Here is a 24,460-nt window from a genome sequence, read left to right on the forward strand (position 1 = left end):
AAAATGGTGCTTTTTGGGTCTGGGCTGTCCACTTCTGCCCAGGGACAGAAGGAGGAGCTGAGTTGACTCTTGAGGGCCTCCTGCTTTTATTCTCAAGTACACTGTGGGCCTCTTAGGCAATGGGCAGGGCTGGCAAGGGGCTGGAAGTGTTCCTCTTTCCAAATATCCCTTAATTAACTGAAAGGGAAGGTTGTCAAGTGCCCTGCCAGAAGGGGAATAAAGATCTTCATGCATCTGTGAGCAATGCAGGATTTCACCTCCATTTATTCTCCCCAGCATCTTTGTTTTCCCTTTGGGAAAAAGAAAAAGGAAAAGAAAAAGGAAAAGGAAAAGAAAAAGAAAAAGAAAACGAAAAAGAAAAAGAAAAAGATTTTTTGTTATTATTTTGCTGTATTTAACAGCTAATTATTAGCTGGCAAATGGAATGAATTCAGCTGGGATAAATCCCTCTCGTGCCAGCGACTTGGGTCAAAAACTTCTTGTGCAGAAGATTTAAGAGCAAACTGGGGGGTGTTGTTTTCCCTTTCCTGGCCCTCTCATCTCCTGCTCTGTTTTTCTCTCCCTGACAGTATGTATTTCACTATATCATGGACAAGCAGGTTGGATGATTTTTAATACTCCTTTTTTTGTGTAATGTTCCCAGAGTCTATGGGAGTTGTAGTGGGAAAGAATGTGGAATTGAGCTGAAGGGTTTCTTCTTTCCCTTAATAGAAAACAGAAAATTGCTTGGGAGAGGTCTGGCAAGGAGGGAAACCTTGCTGCCTCTTTGAATTTGGGACAGAAAAGAAAAGAGGCATCCTTTTCCATTCCATCCTCCAAGCAGCCTACTCCGTGCATTCTCAAAGGCAGTACAAGGCTGGGTTTCCTGGTGGGCAAAGGGGAGTTAGAAGGGGTCTGCTCATTCCCCAAGGGATGGAGCAGTCTGGGGCCACCATCTGCAGTCCCCAAGGGAGACCCCACCATGCGCCCCAGCGGCAGTGGCCAGGAAATGCGGTTGGATGGTGGGCAGCCACATTCCCAATTTCTGCCCAAGCTGCGGCAGGGCTGTGTCTCCCCCAGTGCCTTCCCCTCTGCTTCACTGCTGCAGTGATGTTGGAGATTTTTGAGGTTCTGCAGCCGTGCTGTAGCAGGGGGCTTGGCTGTAGTTTCGCCAGCTGACAGATGTAGATGCGATGAAGGTTACGATGCTGGGCTTTGCACTAGGAATAGTTGCTCATAGAGTTGTACAGTGTCTTCAGCATATGCTGCACCTGGCCGAGAGATGAACCACTGACCTTAACATAACAAGGCCCATTTCTCATTGCCCTGGCTCAGCCAGGACCTGGGAGATGCAGCTTGCTTTGCCATTTTCTCTGATGTGTTCTGGAAGGAAGCCATGACCTCTGCTTTCTGGCAGGGTATCACAAAGAAAGCAAAGCTGCTGTTTTCCAGGGAAATGCTATAAAACTGATTTGCGTGGGTTTGCTGGCAGTGAGCTGGAGCGCAGGTGAGCTTCCCACATCTGCTGTGCAGCACACGGGCTCCCGCGGACGTGTCGAGGGGCTCCCAGAACCGAGCCGCTGGTATTGTCCTCTCCTCGAGGGGCTCAGGTGCCCCCCAAAAGGGGCAATGCTCATCTCAGCCCCGCGTTACAGGCTCCACAAGATGAGTGTCAGTGAGGCCGCTTGCCCAAGACGTTGCTGGGAATCAGTGGCTGGAGTTGGGATCGTAACCCGGCTTTCCGGTCTTGGTCCTGGGCCGGGCCCGGCTGGCGCCTTCCTGGGGCTGGTTGGGTGTCCTGGCCGAGCCGGGCTGGCGCCTGCCTCCATCCTGCCGCGTTGCATCAGCCTTGCCCTGTTTGCAAATGGGTCGGTTTTGCTTATTGCAGCAATTCCAGAGGTGCCTGGTTTGATGCCTTTTACCCATGGGATTTTTTCCAATGGTTTTCCAACCTTTCTCAGCTCTATACTGTCTTCTGTGGCCTAAGATGTTGTGCAAAGGAAACATTGCATGTTTTAGGACAAAGCATGATTACACAGGCAGCCTGAAAGCATTCAAGGGTTTGGATGAATGACCATGCCGGAAAGATGATTTCCACATGGGAGGTAAAGCAATGGAACAAATTCCTAAACCTCACCCTCCAAACCAGTTGCTCCCATTCTTCCCAGTTGTGTCAGTGGTGCAAGGATTTGCTGCAGCAACTAGAGACACTAGTCTGCCACCTTCCACAGCTGGCCACGGTGGCAATTTGGATGAGATGACGCATGAGGAGTGTCACCACAGCGCTGTCGTGGGTGGCAGGAGGGCCACGCTTCTCCAGGGGTGACAGTCCTTGCACATGCAGGTAGGCCAGACTGCGTGGGAAGCGGCTGGGTGTAACTGCTGAGCTGTTTCGCTGGCGCTGGGAAGAAAGGTTAATCATAGGCAAAGCGCGGTGAAGTTTGCTCAGGTCATGGCTTTTCTACAGGCTTGACATTTCAAACAAGCAGCAGCCTATGTCTGGGGACACTGCTGACTCGGACCGTTGGGAGTAACGGGGTCAGGCCAGTGCAGTTAATAATTACCGAAGCATGGTCAGCTCTGGGACCTGTCCCACTGCAGCTGCATGAGCCGTTTCTCCGAAATGTGCATCCTGCTGAGGCAGCACGCTAGCCCAGGCGGCGAGCTGGACCATGCCAGGCATCGCAAGGTCTGGCCTTGCTTTGAGCAGCGCTCTCGGTTGGGTGGCACTGAGCTCGTGAGGAATGCAGGGCCCGTGCGAAAGCCCCAGGGAAATCTGGGCTCACCGTTTACTCCCAAAAAGGAGGAGCTGGAAACGTTGAGGGGCAGCAAAAGGGCAGAAGGGAAAGGAAACTTGAGCTTTCTTAACGGACTTTGCAAACTGCAAGTGATTGCACAGGGAGGCATTTTGTTCAGAAGCCATGGCCATTCACTGATCAACATGTGCTCATCTCTCCATAAGGCAAAAACGTCCAGGTCACTTCCAGTGAGTTACAGGCAGCAAGGCAGGTATGGCTGAGGTATGCACTGAGCATGGTGAAGAAGCTTTGCTTTCCCTTTCATTTCATAAGGGAGCTATGTTATCTACCCCTCTCTTGGTAGAAAAGTGATCACCCAAAGTACTGAGCTTGAGAATTTGGAGCAGCACGTGACCTCACTTGGTCTATGGACTTTCTTAAGGCCCTTCTCCTCCTGCTCTTTCTTAATTTACTGGACAACGGTTGGTGAAGGTGCCTGGGACTGCTTGGTGGGGAAGGCACTGCAATGCAGGATGGTGTAGGTTGGAAGGAGCTCTGGAGGCTGTTGGTTCAGTCCTTTGCTTAAAGTAGGACCAGCTGAGAGCAGGTTGCTCAGGATTTGTCTCGTGGGGTTTGCCATGGGGAAAAACCGTTTGCTTACACAGGTGACATGCTCATGCCACCTCCCTGCATGCTAGGGAGGGTGATGGGAATTCAGACACATATAAAATGCTAAACATTAAGGCAGCAATCAAGAGTCTTTAGCTGCAATTCCACTTTTGCCTCCTTTGCTCAGGGTAAGAGGGGTGGGAAGATCTGTGGTCCTCCCCACCCTGCTACTTGCTTTGGGATAGTTTAGGTACTCATCAGACCCCTTCATGAGCTAATTCATCTCACCAACCCATCAAAATCCAGCAGAAAGAATAAGGGGGGCTTGTTTGCACTGGGGTGGTGAACTGAATGGCACAGGGAGAGATCTTAGGAGCCAGAAAAAATATTAGAAAAGAAGTGCAAAATGGAAAGAACTGGGATTAAGCGCCTGCTTTTTGGCAGCAAGGAGGCTAATGGCACTGGCAAGCGGGTTCCTGTGAGCTGCCCTCGAAGGCGGGCGGTACGAGGGGCTCGGAGGCTGCAGGGAGCGGGACGGGGTCTGCAGGACAGGGCCAGCAATGCTCAGCCCTCGCCACTGCCCTTCCTGACTCGGGAGGATCTTTTTTTCTGTTTTTTTTAAATCTTTATTCTCGCTGTGGGTGTGTTTTGAAAAGGGGCTTGGGAACAATGTGGATTAACAAGCAGCTAAAGAATTAAACGCAGGGCTTGAGCCTTCAAATGTGTGCACATTTCAGAGCGAGTGTTTGTGCCAAGATAAACTCTATCAGGAATAAACATCGTTTGACATGAAAGGCTAATTGCAGATTGGAGCTCCGCATGTAGGAGGAGGGAATTTTCACCAATTAAAGTGGAACTTTTCTGTTTTTCATAAATTTGCTGGATAAGGCTCGGTGAGGTGTAGCGGGAGATGTTTGACAGCACAGTAAATGGCTTTGCAGAACCTGCTTTTAACCAATTTTCTCTTTCCTCTGACAAGACCACAAGAAGAGCTGTGTCCGTTGTTATCTTTACGATGAGTACAGCACTTGCAAGAGAAACCCCTGGGCGGTTTGCGTTGGCCAAACAGTCCACTGAGCTTGTTTTGATGCCCAGGGATTCTTGCTGGAGGGAACAGCACAAGCGCACAAGTGCAGATGTCAGGGGTGATATGGTCATGCTGAGCCTCCAGAACTTGTTATTTTCTTCCATACTAAAGAGCGTCTGCTGTTCCATTTAGGCAAGAGTTGTGTTAAGCACTAGAGATTTTTACGCAAACATCTGTGGAGCCATCAAACCTGAGGAGCTCCCACTCATATGGATGGTCACCGGGGGTTGGCCACGGGAAGACCTGGCACGCAGGAATCTGTTGCTGCGTTGCCAAAGTGGAGACACCCCTTAGATGAAGAAACATCATAAGAGACTGCAATAGCAAGATATCCAAAGACCTGGTGGGTCTGGATAACGGAAGGATGTTTGCAACTGTTGGTGTGTCTGAGCCCATGTGTTCTCATGGCCATGTGGTAGAAATATCCGCTCAGTGTTGAATTTAAACTGTTACAACCATAAGTTCCATTTGTTTGGTAACCTTAGTATGTGGTAGGTGAATCATAACTCAAAAATTGTAAACCAGGAGACGCAGAGAAGAAAACCTTTCCGGCCCGCTAAGAGAAATGCTCAGAATAAAAACTCAGCTTGGGCATATGGTGGTTTTCATCTGCAGAGCACATGCTGTTTTATTGCTTTTGGATAAATTTCACAAGGATTTGCATTTCTGGACTGGCTCTGGATTATTCAAGGCCAGGCAGGAGTCAAAGGACAAATACTCCTCCCATATTTACATCATGTCTTTTGGTGCATGCTCCCGGAGCCTTGCTGTGGAGGGGAAAGATAAAATTTAATTCAGACATGGGCCTGAACACCATTTTGCCCTAACAAGACTTCAGTTTTATGGTTTTGGAATAAAATGATGCAAAATGTGGCTTGGGCTGAATTTTGGAGATACTCAATGCACAAACCTCATGTAAACACTTCGCGCTTGCTTCTTGCCAAGCAAAACCATGGATTTGTCTCCGTCTCTACTTAACATGGCCGCAGGGCTGCTAGTATTGGGACCTTTTTCTCACATAAGCTGATATCCTTCACTTAGCGGTTAAAGGAGATTGAAACGGCTGGTGCGGCAAGGAGAGGCAGAGCAGTGCTCAGCGGCAGTGAGGAGCAGAGGGGAGGCCTCCAGGGTTTAATCGCTGCAGTTTGCTCAGCAACCAGCTCTTGTGGCAGCATGATCCCTGGCTGCAGTGCCGAGGCCTGCGAGGGAACCTTGAGGTCATCTCTCTCATGTTCTCTGCACTTTAATATTCCCTGCATCCTTGGAAGAGGCAGAAGGGAGAGCTCAGATGAGGAAAGATGGAAAGAAGGCTCAGTGCATTTCCAGCCTTTTCTGTTCCAATGCCTTGGGCTCTGGAAACAGTCACAAATTGATTTTTAGAAATCTGCTGTGGCCAAGACTTGATGGACATGCTTTGCATTCTGGTCTCTGCCTTGTTATTCTTGGTCTTGGGACCATGTAGCGGTGATGGTAACTAAAGAATGTATCCTGCTAACCCTTCTGCTGTGCCTTCCGCATTTTTCCTTCATCCCTTGTAATACCAGCAAGAACAGGACACTGAAAAGAGCTCTTATGTCACACCTGGCCTTCTGCTGACTTGCAATGTTGTTACTTTTTCTCAACAAAACAAACAGACAGTGAAGTTTGTTACAGATTTGAGTTGTAAAACTCCATGATGGGTGGAATATCACTCAGTGGATAGATGCCCAGCAGCATTGCAAAAGGTACTAGGAGTTTCTGGAAACAAATTTGTCCAGCTTGGATGCACATGCTCTCGCTGGCGACCCTGAGTCTAGTGGAGCTGTAGCACATTTGAATTTGACGTAGAAATGAGGTGGATGGTCATGAGGAGCAGGGTCGCATCAGCTTCTAGACCCATGGCTCTTGGGCCTAACTGTGGCAGAGGTGGCACATGTGATCAGCCTGGTATGATGGGGCCTGTGGAGTACATTGCCCACGTTGCTTTGCAGTGGGTCATCCAACTCCAGCTAAGCTGCACCTGCAGAAGGGAGAGAGACCATGTGTGGTCTGTAAATATGGCTTGGTTGATGAATGGTAATCCATTAACCCCGATAAATATTCTTGTCTCTGCACTGCCAGATGAAGCAATGTCCTTTGTGAACGTGTGCCGCGTGTCAACTTGACAGCGGGAGATGTCCCAGCTTGTGCTGAGCTGGGGCAGCGCACGCAAGGCAGAGTTTGAGTCTGAATGATCTGTTTAATTTCAGTGGCAGTGGCCAGTTTTGCTACTGAGCCTATTGGAAGGGAGGGGGAAGAAGTTAGCAAAGCTTTTTAAACAAAGTGTTTGCATTGAAGCAGTATGTTACCAAGCGGGGCTTGCTAAATGCTTAATGAGCTTGTATGTCCCCTAATGCAGCGAAGCCAGGTGGACTATGTCGGCGCGCTTGCGAGCTGCCTTCTCCAGCAGCGCTTGTCCTTCGGAGGAAACCCGACTGCCTGTCGGCTCTGCAGGAGCTGCTCCTCAGCTGCCGCACATTTCTCTTCCTTCCACGTTCCGTAGCGACCTCCTTAAGCCATGACTTTGCATCTGCCTTTATTCACATCTTGACAGATCTTCTCCAGGGTGGACTTGGCTGATGCTGGATGTCAAGTGGGTTAGACTGAGCTGTTAGGGGAAACTCAGGCTTTACTTTGAGTGAGTAACAAAATGATGCAGGTTATTTTGTAGGGGAGTAAGATAGAACATCTACTAGATTTTGACTGCATGGAGTTTTTATGACCTACTGCCTCCCAGAGCTTGCAAGCCTGTTTTTGGCTCCTGGACTACCAGGGAATGGAACCAAGTAAGGCTGGAAGGCTCTTGACGATGTGTGATGAGGTCTGCAAGTCAGCAGGACTCCAGATGCCTACCCATACCCAGAAAAACATTTCCGACCCTGGCACAAGATGAAAAATTACTTGTCTTGGTGGTAAGATATGGCTGAACACGTGTTGGTGCCTCATCTTTTGCTGCCCGGTCCCTCCTCTGAGCAAAGCTCAGTGGTTGCAGTATCAGTTGACGGCTTCCAGCCCCTTCCCAGCAAAGCCACCCAAGGGGGAGAAACGGAGAGAAACGAGGGAAGACACTTCCTACATGGGACGAGGGCCGGATCTGAAGTCACCTCCTGGTCCTTGATCCATCCAGACTGAGGAATTTGGGTCAGTGGGAAAAATGCATCGTTAGGAATGACGTCCCTTCCTTTTGTCTCCCAGGAGATTAATTTTTAAAGGAACAAATAGACTAGACTGCGTGTATCTCACGGTATGCTTTTTAATGATGTTTTTCTGAAAGCTTTAACAATGAGCTGAATACCAGAGGGAATTTGGATCTGTGTCTTGGAATGATTACGTTTTCCCCTTTTGTTTCTTACCTCACTCCAGTTTTTGGTTCCCAGCTTGTTTTGCTCTATGACTCCCAGAAACCTATTCTCAGATAATGGCAGGGAAGGGAGCTTGGCATCTTTTGGAGACTGCCTTGTTGGAAAGAAAGCGTGTCAAGCGTCTGGCCAGAGTCCACTCTGGACTGAAGCTCTTTGATCACCTCCAGCATCTTGGTGTCATGAACTCATTGCATTGTGTAGACGCTCGCTATGCTGGTGTGTTGGGACGCCAACTTGGTTTTCACACGCCCTTTATGGTCTCCATATAATGCCAACCCCTACGTCGCAATGTCCCACAGCGGGGTGTCTACCCAGTCCCCAGGACTGGTGTCACCTGCCAGCTGGGGCAACATGGTGGCTGAAGCACATCTGATACCAGGCTCCTCCCTTGAGGACCCAGGTGAAGTCCACCTTGATATCATAGGGCAACTGTGAAGATGGGTACAGGATTTGCAAGGGATTTCTCAAGGAAGGAAGCACTGCTTGCGTTGAGCACATACGATGCGGTGCAACTGCAGGCCATGCAGAAGCACGTGCTGTCCTGCATTGGCTTCCTCGGTGGTTTGTGGCTGGCTCACTGAAGCCAGCCTCTGCCCTTTGGGAGCTGCCTTCTCTGCCAACTCCAAGGATGGATGGACTGAGAATGTTGACTCCTGCGAGCCCCAGCCGAGTGGGGCTAGGGAAAGGAGAGTTCAACTTGGCCTTGGTGCTTCCATCTCCCTGTTCCCTCCGCTCTCTCCTTGGAGATGCTCAGCCACTGTCTTCCTCCTGCCTGGGCTGAAGGCCAAGTTCTAAGTGGCAGCTCGCTTTGAGCCAGCTACAGCATCACTATTAAAAAATCATGTCACCTTCACTTCCCTCTGCAGTGTGCTCTGCAAGTGGGACCTTTAGGCTAAAAAGTGTCTTCCAAAGTGTTTAGTATTTATAGAAGGCGTCCCTTGGAGGGTGGGCTTTGGCGGCAGAGCACGTGCTAGCCCTTGTGACTGGGCTCCAGGGGGGATCAGCCTGGAGACGTTCATGAACTCGTTTCGCCCTGCTCAGTGCTCTCGTTAACCGTTTCGGAGGCCGCAGGCCGGGTGCTGAGCGGGGCGTTCCTGACTGCGCTGCGCGGGGCCTGGCAGCAGCGTGAGGCGCCGCCGCACAAAGGCCGCGTTGTTCTCCCGCTGCGGCGGTGGCCCGCTCGGGCTCCCGGTCGCTCGGGCTCCTGGCTGCTTGGGCTCTCAGCCGCTCGGGCTCCCAGCCGCTCGGGCTCCCGGCCGCTCGGTCCTGCTGGCAGCGTGGCTGACGAGCCGCCTCGTCCTGCCGAGAGTCGCCTCCAAAACGAGCCCCTTCCACTGCGGCTTCCAGGAAGCGCTTGGGCTCACAGCACCTTGAGACTCCATCAAGTCAGCACCTGGTTCGCGTCCAGCTTCTGCACTGTGCTGGAGTGGAGCCCAAGCCAGCCATGAGCTGAATCGAACACACGTTTCCCTTCAGAGGCTGCTGCGGCAGGGCTGGATCGCACCGTGCTGCTGATAAGGGTGCGCACGTCTTGTGGGGGCTTGCACTTGTGTGCCGAAGGGTATCGGCGCGGTTATCACACGGAGCATTTCTGAGGTGTGGCAGGGCTAGGAATTAACGATCCTATCCAAAAATCCACGGAAATCAGAAGCAAGATTCCCCTTTTCTTTCCCATGGGCTTTGACTCGAGTCCCATCTTCTCCAGCGTCTGAGGAGCTGCTAACCCTACGTAGCAATGGCAGCTGATTAAACCCAGCACATTCCTCACCCGAGGAAGGGAGATGTCTGCCATCAGTATCAGCAGCGAGCCTGGAAAGCTCAGAGACACTGGAATATCATGTTATGCACATTTCCAAAAATGTGTTCCTTTAGCTCCTTTTGTGTTCAGTTAGGTTTGGAGCTCCACGACTATTGGGGGCGGGCTTGATGTTAAATTCGGTAGGAAATCGGATTTCTTCTGAGCTGTGATTTCTCACTGTTGCTCTCCTTTAGCCTCTCCCCGAAATGCGATGAAATGAACTCTCAGGGAGATACAAGAGCCTTCCTCTTCACAGCTCCATCGGCACCACTCCCTTCTGCTCCCATGTCCTGCTTCCTGCCAGAAAAAATACAAGGGCAGTTGTGAAACCAGCTGTTGGGGGTTTGTTTCGGTGCAAATCTCTAAGCATCCCTGAAAAACACTGAGCCTGGGCTGGGCCTTGGCCGCTTCCTCGTGCTGGAGCCGGGGAGGAAGGCTCCTCGCAGCTCTGCGCCTCGGAGCGCTGGATCTCCACCAGCCTCCTGGCTTCCCGGGCTGTCGGGAGGGCTGGCTGGGATGTGGAGACAAAAGCGTGCTCTGGAAGTGAGGCTGTTATTCTTACTAATTTTAACTCGGTGTTATTACCAAGAACTATTTTTATGCATTGCTTGTGGTGAGTTGTTTCTGCAAGGTAGAGCAATTTGCCACGGGAATCTTTTTTGTTGTTTGCCGGGTCTAATTGAGTGCTATCTCTCTTCGCAACCTGCAATGTGCATCAACTTCCTGTCGCTGCACCTCTCACACCGGGTTTGCTTTGATCCCCACCAGGTGAACATGCGCTTTGGGCCAGGGATTGATACTGCTCATTTGCATGCAAATCTCTGGGTTATTAAGATCAGAATCTGGCCCTTTAAATTTAATACCTGCTTTATGCTTTTATTTCCGTGTTTCTTAAAGCAATTTCCAAAAATAACAAACTTCAAACATGATGGGACCATCGAGCATTTTACTGCCTTGGCTGAAGTAGAAGGAACATTTCTGAAAGTATATTATCCAATTTAACGAGCCTTTCCCATCCTGGCGTTTCTCCCACCTCTCACCCCCTTTTGTAGTTGTTTTGGACGGCACCTTGGAGCGCTGCCATCTAATCCTATTAGAAGGACTTTCATTACACTGCGCGCTGTGTTTATAACCAAGAAAATTAGCTAGAGAGGGGGGTCTGCTCCCTCTCCCTCTCTCTTTTTAATTTCATATTGTGTTGCGACAGGATTCGAGTGAGCCCCAAAAGGTTCCTGCTAGGCCTCCGCTTTTCTTTTTTTACTTGGGTTGGAATTTATTAAGGATACTTCAGGGTAAATTGGGTTCTTGAGAACTTATAATTAATTTGGAAGGGTCAGTTCTTCCCAGGCTGGAGAGGGCTTCCTTGTGTGGTCCCTTTTGAAAGGCAGAGACTGGAGAGGCTGTCTGCAGCAGGGCTTTTCTTTTAATAGGGCCCTGGCTATTTTCTGAAAACCTCACGGCTGCTGGAGGCTGTTACTGAGCGGGGCTCAGAGGCCTTGCAGAGCTCTTGCTCTGGGTACAAGTGGCTGCAATGTGGCAGCTGGGAGCCCGCGTGTCCCGGCGAGCTGGTGGCACAGCCTGGGCAGGGGGTCGCTGGGCCCCCGGGAGACAAGCTGTGCCACAAAGGTCACCGCACACTTATTTATAGAGAGATCTGCCAGCGGGTGGCAACACGTGGAGGGCAGCCGGCTGGAGGTCTGGCCGCAGGCCGTGGTGCTGCACGGCCCAGGCCAGGCCGCAGAGGTGGCTCACGGTGCCCACGTTGGTCCCTGCTGCACGCTGCTGGTCAAACTGCCTGAGTCAGGGGGCGATCCCCACAGGTGACGTCTGGGGAAATACTTAAGGCTGCAGAACCACATCTTGCAGAGGCTAAAACATGATGCCACTGAGATACACGGGGCAGGAGGGAGGAATGAGCCCCGGTCAGGCAGATCTTTGTCTGATGGCACTTCCCTGAAAAGACCCCTGAAAGAGTCTGCTGGGCTGCCCTGCTGCCCATTTGCAGCTCATCTGTGTGGAATCAGGCAGCTTTTTCCTCCCTTACAGAGTCACTCTTTCATCACAGTGCCTGCGAAGTCAGGAGCTGTTGTGTTTGCAGGGAGAGCAGCCCACATGCGTGCGGTAGCTGAGACACCGAGGGAGGGTGAGGAGCAATCCTGATCACAGCGCTCCATCAGAGCTGAGGACTGAGTCGTGAGGCAGCGACTGAGGATTTAGCGTGGGATTGTGCGAGGAGACTGCAGCCGTTCTCATTTGCAAGGGAACCAAACAGATCCAAGCATTATCTCCTCCATGCTTCACTTTGCAGCCTTGTATGTGAAATGGAACCTCCAGCACAGATCCAACTGGACCTTCGTCCTTCTCCTCATGTGAAAAGGCTATCTGTGTGCCAGTGGCTTGGAGTGCAGTATCAAGTGCTTGTTGAAATCATTGAGAGAGACTCCTCAGCCCTCACAATCTCACCATTCAGTGCTCTGCAGATCTCCTCCCACCATGGCCTGATGGCCATCCGTCTGTTTCGGAGTATTGGCTCTTCCTTTCTTATCCATACATCCCTCCTGCCTTTCTGCAAGCCCTACACCCTGAAGAGAAAACCTTGCTTGGTGAAGGCCTAACACCTCCTGCTCTGCATTCCCAATTTGCTTCTCCTCAGATCTTGCAGACAGATTTTTGTTTACCACATTTCTTTTCTTGAAAGCCTGCCTTCCTGTAGAAAGGAGCTAAAGGAACCATGAAAAGGAGAGGGTGGAGGGCAGGGAGAAGAGGGAGGGCTGAACTGATCTTATAGCAATTAAAGTTTCTTTAAAAAGACAGAGAGACAGTGGCTTTCTCCAGAAGTAGGTAGAAAGGAGACATGAGGTCATGCTCCTGCCTGGATATCACCCAGCAGATTCGGGGATGTAATTTAACCTGATGTAGCTTTGTGGGCCCCTGTGAGCTTTCTGAATGCAGTTTAAAGAGTGTAGTAGTGGTCAGACTTTAATCAAGGAGAGCTGTCACTTCCCACGACTGTGGTGGCTTTCTTTCTTTTTTAACTTCTGGACCATGCCAGTTGCTCTTGTTAGGGCCTGGACCTTGTCCTTTTAAGTGTTGCCATTTCTCTGGTTTTCATTTCTTGATGACGTCCAGGTCCCATCACTTGAATATCGTGAGCTGCTTGCTAGTGCGTGTTGTTTATAGCATTGTCATTTAATTAATAAGGCTTGCTAGCCTAAGGCTTCAGCTGTGGGTACGTTCTATCACCAGTGGCTTAGGGAAGAGCACTGCAATGAAGAAAGTCACACTTGGCATTGTAAGAAAAAGTGTCGTGGCAAATGGAGAAGGGTAAGTAATCTTGGCTTTCCAGGGAGTGGAGAACAACGGTGGATAATTGTGGGGCCTAAAAACACAGCACCATAACTCAGGCTATGGAGCTCCTACTAGCCAAAAGGTGAGCAAGGGTGCCCTGAATCCCTGAGTGCTCTTGGCTCTCTCATGTTTAGGAAGAGCATCTCTGGAGATGTCATTATACAGGCTGCAAGGGTAACCAGAACAAGGTGCTGCAGGTTGAGCTCCTTTCTTTGGACACACAGGGACCCCACAGAGGGGAATAAAAGCAAAAATTCTCAAGCGAATGTTCATTAAACAATCCTGACCTTCGTGTTTCTTCTCTCTCTCTCCCTCTTCCCAGCATGGGTTGGTGCCTTGGCCATGGGGATGATCTTTTTCTGCTCCCCCATCGTGAGCATCTTCACAGACCGGGTTGGCTGCAGGACAACAGCAGCCTCAGGAGCTGCCATTGCTTTCACCGGACTCCTCTCCAGTTCGTTCACCAAGTAAGACTGCTGGTTTCTGGGTTGGGAGGTCACACTGCCCTTTAGCAACCGGCTCTTTTTGCTTGTTCTCCCCAAATCCTCTGCTTAAAAAAACACATTGTTGCTGCCTTTTCGTGCAGATCAGGTGTTTTCAATCTAGTTGAGAGGTCTCCTGGCATCGCTGCAGCCCATGTGCAGCCTGCATGCACACAGCATGTCTCGGTCCAAATTCAGTCCTGAGTCACTTTTTTGTCCTTGAACAACAAGAGAATTAACTTTAGCTAAATCAGGAACTTTGCTTTACACAATTGTGGCTGTTGGGAGCTTCTCTGCTCATGTGCTCTTAAATTTCCACCATCGTTTGATCTTGAAGACAGGCAGCAGGAAGCTGTGTGCCACTCACAGTCTACTCCAGAGAGACACTTGTGGAAAATTGTCCTTCGCAAAATACATTCGGTACTGAAAGTCAAACACAATTTGAAGTGATATTTAACTGGTTACACCTGGCCAGCGTTAATGGTGCTCACTAAGGTGCAATGTGCTGAAGGGAGGCCAGAAGTTTCTGTGTGCAGTAGCCTGGAAAACAGGAACATAGATGGGATTTGGAGCAGCCTGTGCTGTTCCCAAGCTGGCCCTGGCTCCAAAGCCAGCTGTTTCTGACACAGCATAGAATGGCTGCCGCTCCATATTTTCCATGGCAGGTCCTTTCCTATACATTTCCATTGGCAGCCTGTCACTAATGCACATTTTGATAGTAGATCTAGCTGATTTGGAGTGATTGATAGTTTTTCCAGCCCAGCACATCTGTATCTGTAGGGAAGCAGAAAAGGTCACCTCGATCTCCTCATCCTGTGTGTCTCTCCTTAGACATAGTCTCAAGAGCTCTGCACTTGGGCAGCATGGAGACATCCTCCAAAGCATCATTTGCCCAAGCTTGTCTGAATAGAAACATTGCTGGCGGTTGGACTTCAGTTGAAATCAATATTGTTTTAATTAAAATGCTCCCAGAAGTATTTTTTTTCAAGCAAATGCACACATTTGTTCCAAAGAGGACAACTGTGCCCTGCCCGGAGCTGCCTCCGTGCCAGCCTGGCTGCTGGCGCCAGCAAGACCGGCCTCCAGCCATGGCCGAGGCGGCCTTCAAACGCTTCATGCTGGAAGAGGAGACGTCTCTGGGAAGTTTTATGTCGTGCGAGAAGCATGGGCCGCCTGCTGCTCGGCCACATGATGGTCGGCCTCCATTGCTGGCTTCTTACGAGAACCAGCTCAGCGCTAGGGGGACTTTTACCCTGAAGACCAACATCTGATAAAAGCCTCAAGCTTGTCCCGGCCCTTGGGTTCCTGTGGAGATGTGCGTGCGTGTGCTGTTCCCAAAGCAGCAGGAGGGTCCGGCAGGCTGGAGCGTGCCAAGAGCCGTCTCCACGGGGCTGTGTGAGGCCCTGCTGTTACGGCGCGAGGGTGGAGGCTGCTCTGGAGGCTCCGCTATGGGATGTGGCTCCCGGCTGCTCCCCGCCGAGGAGCTCCTGGCACGGAGGAGCATGACGCAGGAAGAGCTTTAGCAACCCTGTGTGGACACAGCAGTGTCATCAAACCTCACCATAATTATAAATAATCCCTTGCTCCCCAGTCCCTGAGGTAGAGGACACCCGTGTCCCAGCAAAGCCCCTCATTGACCAAGGACAGAGATTGAGGAGCTGTTTCAGCAGAAAGCTCATGTGGCTTTGCCTTACTTTAGCCTTTTTTGTGATGCTCTCGCCCTCTCCCTTAACAGCATGAGCAGCTGCCTGGAAGACAGCAGCTCTCTCACTAACTCCACAAATGACGGCCCTTTGTGTTTAGAAAGATAACAGTAATTGGAGAAAGTCTGATCATTCCTGTGGGAAAGTGCCTCTGAACCCCCTGGTAGCACGCAGGATCAACACGCAGAGCACTTCCCTCCTAATCTTTCTTTCTCTCTAATCAACAAAACTTTGACTCTTTTTTCCCCCTATTGTAAAGTGTTCGTGCAAGGGAAAAGCTCTCTTGAGACCACAGCGCTGCCAGTGGATTATTGTGTTGGGCTTACAAAAAAAAAATGCATGCAGAGAAAAATATAATTTCCAGGAGAACTTCAGAGCTGAAATCCATATTTCCTGCTCTCTTGCTTCTAGCTGAAATTCCTTTGGCTGCCTTTTAAGGGAGGAATGAAACCCCTTTGCAGCTGTACCACAGGAAGGGATGGGAAGAGTTTCCACTGAGCTGCCTTGGGCAAAGCTGAGCCGGATTGGAGGACAAGGAGCAGGGCTGCTCCATCTGCATCATGGAGCCCAGCCCCACATTTGGAGCTAGCAGCTCCTGCTTTCCCACAGCAACCAGGAGGCGTATTTAGTTTGGTGTCACAAACTCTCACAGTCTCAGACGGAGGATGATGTACATGGAGCAGGCGTTGCAGCAAGCACATAGGTTGGCCTAAATGCGTGGCTCTGGACATCAAAAAGCTGAGTCTAGCTCTGTTGTAGAAGTCCTAAAGATCAGGCAGCACATTGACCCCCCAAACTCCCTCCTTCATCAGTCCAAGCTTGAGGTGGCTCTTGTCACCCTTCCTGGCACCACTTGCTTCTGCCCCATCTTTGCCTGGCCAAGCTCGCTCAGGGGACTCTTGGTAGCCCATTTCCATGGCAGTGTGAGCTTCCTGCTCACTAAATGCTGGGAGCTCCATAGGGAAAACACTAAATAAACAGGCTGTGCTGAAAAGCAGAGACCAGGAGAAGCTTGGGGTTTTCTGGATTTGTTGCAGCCAGGAAGCTGGCATGCAGCTTGGCACTAAGAGGAGCAAAGCAGCTTATCCTTCCTTTCCGGCCTTCACTGGGCGCCTTTCAGCGTGCTTTGGTGAACTACTAACCAGCCAGGGCTGCTGCTGGTCTAATGAGTGTTCCCTGGGTACCTGCTTCCCTTTCCTGCCGGAATGGGACACTGTAGTGCGAAGGCAGAGAAGGAGAGAGGTGGAAATGCTGGCTAGTTTGGCAGTCCATCACGTCTCCCGGGCACCTCAAACCCTCCCCTGGCCTCTCTGAGGATTTTTATGAGTTTTGTGTTAGGGAATAATTAGCTCTTCTTCTACTTCATCTTCCCCTGCCCAGTTTCTCATTCTTCCCTGAGTGACATTCACTGTGTTTCAGCCATGTCCTCTGAGCCATCGAAGGGCTCCTGGAGCAGCCACTGAGCTCTTGTCGCCTCTGCCAGGACAGAGCAGCCCCAGAGCCAGTGAAGCAGGAGCTGCCACCACAGAGCTGGCTCCAGGGGGGACACGTGCCACCCATGAGCCCCGAGAGAGCTCACCTTGGGCTTTGCTTCCCACCACACCAAGGTTCATGCATGGGCCTCCAGCAGCAGGAACCTCTCCTCAGCTCTTGTGCTCTGCAGCAGGGTTACCGCTCTGGCCTCCTTTCATCTCTCGGTGTTAATAATGCACAGGATTTTTTGCCAGGACAGCTGTCTCTTGCTTCCTGCACCTCCTTCGCCCTTGCTCCTCACCGCACACTTGGCCTTTCCTGCAGATATGGCATGCAGGACTTTGGCACGTGGCTGAACTTCACTCTTGCCCTCAAGGGGGTTGTTGAGGTGCCCTTCCTATCTTTGTGCCATGCCACTCAGGATGTCCCCCCGTGGGAAAAGACCCCAGAGGCTCGGTCAGCGGGGCTGAGCAGGAGTCGTTTCAGGCGTGCTGTGAGCAAGAGGCAGCTGTTGGACGGTGACCTCATTATCCCACGGAGACGCCGCCACGCTTCCCATCAGGTCACGGCGTGCAGCTGGCTCATTCCCAACCAACGGAATGCCCCACCAAGCCCCCACTTTTGTGGCCTGTTGCGGGAAGGTCTTAATGCCAACGTGGAGCAGATGGGCCCTGTGGCATTTGCCTCCCCTTATCCAAAATGTAAGATTAGCCGCAGTCCTGAAAGCTGGTGTGATCTAGCTGCGATCACCAGGACTGGTGCGTGGGTGGCCAGGACCCCTGTGGTGTCCAGAGCGCTCAGTAAATGGGTCAGTGCCTGGGACCATGATGTCCCTGTCCCCCTCGGGGCTCTGCTGGGGATGGCTGTATGAGGAGCCTGTGCAATCCCGCTCCTCGCTTAACTTCTAGCAGAGGGTTTTTCTGATGGAGCTGAGCTAGTAATCGCCTTTTGTGGCAGCCATTCCTCCTCGAGCAGTTTGGTACGGTGGTCACGTTCGGTTTGCTGCTCAGCTAGCTAAAGAGACAAGCTCGTAATGGAATAAATGATGCTCTCATAAGCATTTCCTCAGCTTCTCATTTGCTATAGGGAAGGTGTTTAGTCTTTTAAGCAAGCAACTCTGAGTCCTAGAATTAGAAGGATCCAGTCCCCGCAGCATCTTCAGGTCAGTTAATAGCCGAGGTGTCTCCATTGTGCTCTCCTCCCATGCAGCATTTTGGCAGCAGACTTTTGCAGCTGAATGCGTTGTGCAAAGGCTGGTGAAATCCCTCTTCTGCAGAGAAACCTGCTGGAACTCAAGAGGTTGTTTGCACTGCCTAACTTTAGGCTCCTTGCTTAGCTGCTGCTTCTGGGAAAAGCTGGTCAACAACAGAGAAACGGCTCCTTCCAAAGGGGCTCAAGTGCTTTACACACGCTCTGCAGAGCAGCCACTTCACTCCCTCCTCAATGCAGCCACTTCTGTAAGGTAAAAATGAAACCCATTAAACATCTAACGGAAACGTCTGAAGTTGCTCTGAGCAGAAGAACGTAATTAACCAGCCTGGAATTTGAACGGAAACGCAATGTTCTCGTCCTAAGTGCCTAATAATCAGTGAGGTTGGTGCCTTCTGCATTTAAACACTGGCTGCAGAGTGTTTCCAATTAGTTGTTTCAGTGGAAAAAAATGGATTTCTAGCTAAAAATAATATATCCTTCCTGCCTTAGTTAAGCTGTTTTACTGTGATTTAAAAACTGCTCAAGCTGGGTAACGTTCCCAGGGAGCGTAGCTGGCTGCTGCCTTCTGCACGCCGCGCTGCAGAAAGCTCTCCCGGCTAGACTCCATTTTCTCTGAGATTTAACATGCCAGCTGTGAAATGAGGATAATCCTTGCTTTGTCTGGGGAATAAGCTCCTCAAGATGGGGATGTCTGTGCAGTGCTCATGGTATGCGAGCCCTCGGTCCTGACGTGCGGCTCGGCTAGACTGCATGACAAAGTCTGCTTCCCCCGTGTAACATAGCTACGTGCCTCTGTTTTCTCTGCTAGGTCTCTCGAAGTCCGTTATTTCACATACGGGATCCTCTTCGGCTGCGGCAGTTCCTTCGCCTTCCAGCCGTCGTTGGTTATCCTGGGTCACTACTTCAAACGCCGCCTTGGCTTGGTGAACGGCATCGTGGCCGGCGGCAGCTGCCTCTTCTCCGTCTCCCTCCCCTTCTTCTTGAAGACAGTTGGGAAGGCCATTGGGCTGGCGCACACTTTCCAAGTACTCAGTGCCTTTATGTTCATCCAGATATTCTTGTCCCTTACCTATCGGCCCATCTTGCCACCTTCTTGTGACTCTCAGCACGATGGGCAAGATAAGGTGGTCAGCCGGAGCGTGCAGCAGCAGTGCTGGTCTCAGATGCGCAAGTATTTCAACCTGAGGGTTTTCCGGAGAAAGACCTATCGGATTTGGGCCTTTGGGATTGCTACTGCTGTGCTGGGATACCTTGTACCTTACCTGCACCTGGTAAGAGCACCATGGGGGCTGGAAGGGGAGTGGCGGGGGTCCCTTTGCCCCGAGTGACAGGGCTCTTCCTTGTGAACGGAGGAGAGCACGATGAGCAGGTAGGAAGCTGGAGAAGGACAGGAGGAGAGAACCAGTGGGGACAGAGCAGCCCAGAGCTTTGAAATTAAGACAACACTGCATGCACTTCTTGTAAACAGGAATAGTGATGGGGAGAGATGGCTTTTGAATGTTTCTGCAAAGGACCGTGCCGATTGCTACCTCCAAACAACCTCTGCACCAAGCGGCTGTTGAGCAATTACTCTCCACCGCTGGACTCAGATGACTCTATGGACAAGGTGGCAGCGTTTCTGCCACACTCGATTGCCAGGGGAGGATCAGTAATGAGAGAGGAGAAAAGTGGAGTTGTTGGCCTTTGGGTTTGCAATGTCTGGATGAGGTGAGCTCATGTCAGCATGGTGCGGGCATGAGCAACGCAGCCATCCCGAAGAGCAGCGATTCATCTGACAAAAGTCCACACAAGTGCTCGGCATTTAGAAGTGTATGCTCCTTCCAAAAAAAATCTTTGCTTATGGTCATTCCACCTCATTCATTTGCGATGTGTGAGATGAACTAACGCAGGGAGGATTAATGTCCTTATTTCTTTCCCTTCATCCTAGATAAAATATGTGGAGAAGGAATTTAAAGAAAACAAAAATGACTGGCTTCTCTTGGTTTGCCTTGGAGCCACTTCAGGGCTTGGTCGCTTGGTTTCAGGCCGGATTGGTGACTGCATTCCTGGACTAAAGAAGATTTATTTGCAAGTAAGTTCTGCTTGATCCTTCCTGTAGTTCCATGTTAACTATTGTAGATCAGCTACTTGGGGTACTCATCTTAGGAACTGTTGATGGCAGATGTTTTCCTACTATTAGTTAACACCCTCATATGCCATGGGGGAACAACATGTCTTACAGGAGGGTACACAGAAGAACAGAGAGTTACACCCTTGACCTCGTCACAGGTGGCAATATCAATTCAGCAGTAGAAGACTCCAGTCCTGACTCTTTCCCTAACTGCTAGACATCCTCTCACCTTCTTTTGGTTTTGATAAACAGACTGCTGAAATCTAGCAGATAATCCAGAAGATAATCTTTCTTAAGGCTTCTTAACAAGTCCTTCTTAAAGGACTTCTCTGAGACAAGAGCAGAGGGCTGAGAAGAGGCAGTGTTGCTGGACTTAGAGAATATGGTCATGTTGTTGACTTGTTCAGTATCGCCATCATTTAAAGCATGGTTTTGGTCTTGACGAACTGCTGAAGTGGCTCTTGCAACTGCCTGGCTCTTTCCCTGGGGAAGAAGAGACCTTAGAAGCCCTTGGTTGGGAAAGAGAAACTCAGCAGCATTAAAGCCTTTTTCTAGTTCAGATGAAGAAATGCTAGTCCTGCTGACATTCAAATCGAAGAGTTTCTATGGGTTTGGAGCTTTGCAATTCCAAGAAGCAGGAAGTATAAAAACAAAGTCTTGTGGTGCTGGCAGAGATCCCAAGGGGTAAATAGATGACCAGGAGCAATGGGTAGTAATGTCCTCTTTCAGAAGTCGTCCCTGGAAGGAGGACCTCTGTGCTGTGAGATGTTCCCAACTCTGGGGTTGTACTCAGAGGCTAAGTTGTCCTTGAATGGTCTCATCTTTGTTCCACAAACTTCTCACTTGTTCTAGAGATGTGCTGGGTGGATCTTCTATTCCTGGATCTTGTAGCATCACCTGTGTAAACAAGCAGCTTTGGCTTTGCTGCTCCTGTTCAAGATGCCTGAGCTTATTGTAGTGGCCGGATGTTTTGAATAAAAATCTGCTCCAATTTAAGCACTATAAAAAAATCCACCTCCTACTGATTAAATGTCAGGATTAATAGTGCTATTCACTGTGCTTAAGGCCTTCAGTCATTTAGGAACTTTTCAGAACAGGACGAAAGTGAAGGGTGGAGAGTGGCAGGGAGAGCCAAAAAGGCAGGGTTGGAAGGGGAGCAGGAAAAGAACCAGACAACAGACAAGCCATCCAAGTCACAGCAATGCTCAGAGCAGCCACACGTGTCTCTGTGATGCCTGGTAGGGGCCTGAGCATCACCTGAGAACTTGAAGCTACGAGGTCGAGGCCTTGTTTCTCCTGAAGTATTTGTGCTAACTGCCCAAGAACCTCACCTGCTCCTTTTAAGATGAAACACCCTCAAGTCACTGGAAGGAAAGTGTAGAACAGCTTCCTCTTAGCCCTCCCCAACAGTCCTGCAGCCCTCAGAAACCCTGAGCTCATCCTCCCCCACAGACACCTAAAGACCATTCCTGCTTTTTCTCTCCAGGTTGCATCCTTTATGCTGTTGGGCCTCATGTGCATGATGATCCCCCAGTGCCGAGGCTTTGCGGGCGTCATCGTCATCTGCCTCTTCCTCGGCCTCTGCGATGCGTTCTTCACCACCCTCATGGCCCCCATAGCCTTCGAGCTGGTGGGGCCCATGCAGGCGTCCCAGGCCATAGGGTACCTCATGGGCCTCATGGCCGTGCCCATGACTGCTGGTCCACCAATAGCAGGTGGGTAGCGCCTTTGGCGTCAGTGTTGGATCCAGCTATGGGGAGGGAGCCAACACTAGCAGATGGTTTCACCTAGGCTGATATTTTGGTGAGGGAGCAGCAAGACAGGCCGAGAAGCAGTGTGAGCACATAAGCTAATTTTCCTGGAAGGTAAGCTAAAAATCAGGAGGCAATGATTCATTCCCAAAACGGCACAGAATGGCATGCAGGGAATTTCTTGAGCAGAGGAGAAAATGTAGTGTGAACTGTATAGACAAAAAAAAAAAAAAAGAACAGATAGAACTATTACTTGCAGTAACATGTCACAGAAATATGAGTGTTTTTTGGAAGTCCTCTATAATGCCAGTCTTGAAGACTGACTGTTAACTGATAAATTCAGTGTCTGGATTACTGAATTAGATCTGGAGACACCTGAGTTCAGGTCTTGCAAAAGCTCATGTTCATGCTGGAGCACATGAATAACCCAAACGTCCTTAAAAGCCAGCACTTTGCAGAAACTGGCACTCGAACAGCAGAACATCTGCAACTGAAATAGTGAAGCTAAAAATGTTAAAGCACATTTGATCTTCCTGATTCTGGCAGCCAATGTGGGGCTCAATGCCATCGTGAGGAGCCCGGTGGCTGGAGCAGTGGCTCTGTTATCCTGGTGCTGCAGAACATGCCGTGTTGGACTCCTCCGGCACGGGAGCAGAGGAAGGGGCCCAGTGCATAGGCTCTATTCCCAAGCAAGCTTGAGAAACTTGCAGAGATTTTTCCAGTGTTGAAGAGCGGTAACATGTGACTTCCCACAGATGCCATGCCATGTGAGAACTTGCTGAACTAGTAAGTGCAGAGTGTATTGGTTTTCAAGGGCTCTGTTATAGTCTGTAATAAGCAGCACATATTTTTCCTATTATGGCCCAAAATGGACAAAGTGTGCCTGGACTCAGGAGCAGCTCATGTCCTCTTGTCCTAAGCACCTGGTGCCTGTCACAGCTCTCAGAAGTGCCACCCAAAACATTCAATTTCCTGGCACTATCACAACCTGCTTACAGGATTGTGCAAAATATGCCTGGTTTTGCTCTGCCCTGGCCACAACACAGGGTCTGCCCTTGTCTGTTAAACCGAGGAGCCCAAAGGAGAAGTCTAGAACAGCAATGGTTTAAAAACCAAGTCTCCTCAAGTCTGGTGAGCAGAGCTGGAGAGCTGAGGTCCTCGCTTGACACAGGAGACAAGCTGGTGGTTAGACTGAGGTGGCTGTAACCAGTGTTGCTCTTCTCTTTCAGGATACCTCAAAGACCATTTTGGGAATTACCACATTGCCTTCTATTTTGCTGGAGTTCCCCCCATCATCGGAGCCTTGGTGCTAGCCATCGTGCCCCTGGTTCATCAGAGGATGCTCAAGAAGCAGCGGCTGGATTCGGGCAAAGACAAGATGCTGGTTTCAGAGACGGTCATGAACGGAGAGCTGCTCCCGGGCTGCCCGGCCTCCGAAGCGCACATCTAGGCCCGCCCGGGCCGCCACTCTGACACACGCACACCTAGATACACTATTGCCACCAGCATCTTCTTGATAGCCTAAGCACAGGCCCCTTTTCTAAACAGACTGTAATTCTCAATGATTGCTGATGCACTATGTTTGTAAAGGAAAAAAAAAATCTTCTAGTTAAATGCTCTTAACTAGCAGAAATGCTTTTATTCGGGGCAATTTTGATTTCAAAGCCTCATTTTTTTTCCTCTAACTGTTTTTTCTATGGAGAGCTCTCACCAAGATTCAACATTGATCGAGCACCTCGTCCTTCTCCCAGTTTTCTATGTGTCACAACAGAGGTTTACAGCTGACAAACACCTTTTTAAAGCCGTTGGCAGGCAGGGCGCGTTGACCTCCCGGGTGTCCGGCCTGCACCCTCCACGTCCCTTGCGGGTCCCAGCTGAGCGAGCCGGTCCATCCCCAGCGCAGCTCCAGAGGAGATGCCGAAGGCAGGCGCTTCCAAGGAGCTAACGCCGCTCTAGCCCGGCACAAAAGCGAATAACATCTCAGCAGGTCACGCTGTAATCTTTGTATCTCCTGCTTTTCCGCTGCCGTCCCACGCGCGCCGGCACGCACCACGAAACGCGCTGCAGCTGTCAGCGCGCTCTTAAGGACGAGCGGGCCCTCAGCAGGGCCGGAGCCCACACCTTGTCTTGCTTTTCCCCATGTGGATCCCGCTCATTGCAAATCGGGAGCGGCAGGGGGACGCGGGCAGCTGTGGTGGTTCATGGCGCCAAGCGGAACTTTATTCCCAAAATCCGCACTGCCCGCGGGTTGTACATAGGATCCCGCATGCCCCTTATCCCCTTTTTGTCCGTATTGGAGAGCACGGGTGCATCGTGCAGTGCTGTGTCCAGCCCCTTCTTGGCATTGTCTCCCTGGAATTCCAGGGGCTGCCTATTTATTGTACTATCCACTACATACCAGCAACGACCACAGTCCCAGGAAGAAATATTTTATATTGTAGCTGCCTTGGATAACTGGGGTGGGTTCATCACACCTCAAATCCATGAAGCGCTTCAAATGATCTATCTGACTTCAAGGCCATCCTCAGGGGGAGATCAGCTCAGCTGCAGGCAAAGGCACCACGCCGAGAGCAGACGTGTCCCAGCAGCTTGCGTGGCTGCACTTGGCTGCCGTCACTGCTCCAAATCCTTAGCTCCCGGGTATTCAAAACCGCACCGTTGTCTTTTTTTTTCTTTTTTTTTTTCTTCTTTTTTTGCATGCTTGCTGCTGCAGACCAAGGCACCGTGTTTAACCCCTGCTGCTCTGCAGCAGGAGGGAGTGCGCAGCTCCTAAGCCACCGCGGATGGAGC

General features: G+C 50.6%; 1 protein-coding gene across 1 annotated transcript in view; it reads left to right on the forward strand.

The window, feature by feature from the left end:
- The window catches only part of SLC16A2 (solute carrier family 16 member 2), a 40,147-nt gene extending 16,692 nt beyond the window's left edge, over positions 1-23,455 (forward strand). Inside the window, exons 2-6 of the mRNA XM_088527498.1 lie at positions 13,262-13,406; positions 18,618-19,080; positions 19,737-19,880; positions 21,406-21,634; positions 22,900-23,455. Of these exons, the coding sequence (XP_088383624.1) occupies positions 13,262-13,406; positions 18,618-19,080; positions 19,737-19,880; positions 21,406-21,634; positions 22,900-23,120 (1,202 nt within the window). The 3' untranslated portion in view covers positions 23,121-23,455. The remainder of the gene's footprint in view (positions 1-13,261; positions 13,407-18,617; positions 19,081-19,736; positions 19,881-21,405; positions 21,635-22,899) is intronic.
- The last annotated feature ends 1,005 nt before the right edge of the window (positions 23,456-24,460 follow it).

The sequence above is a fragment of the Tinamus guttatus genome, unplaced genomic scaffold (genome assembly GCF_059628265.1).
Source record: "Tinamus guttatus ecotype Peru unplaced genomic scaffold, ASM5962826v1 Tinamus_guttatus_pri_ptg000287l, whole genome shotgun sequence".
NCBI classification, from domain to species: domain Eukaryota; kingdom Metazoa; phylum Chordata; class Aves; order Tinamiformes; family Tinamidae; genus Tinamus; species Tinamus guttatus.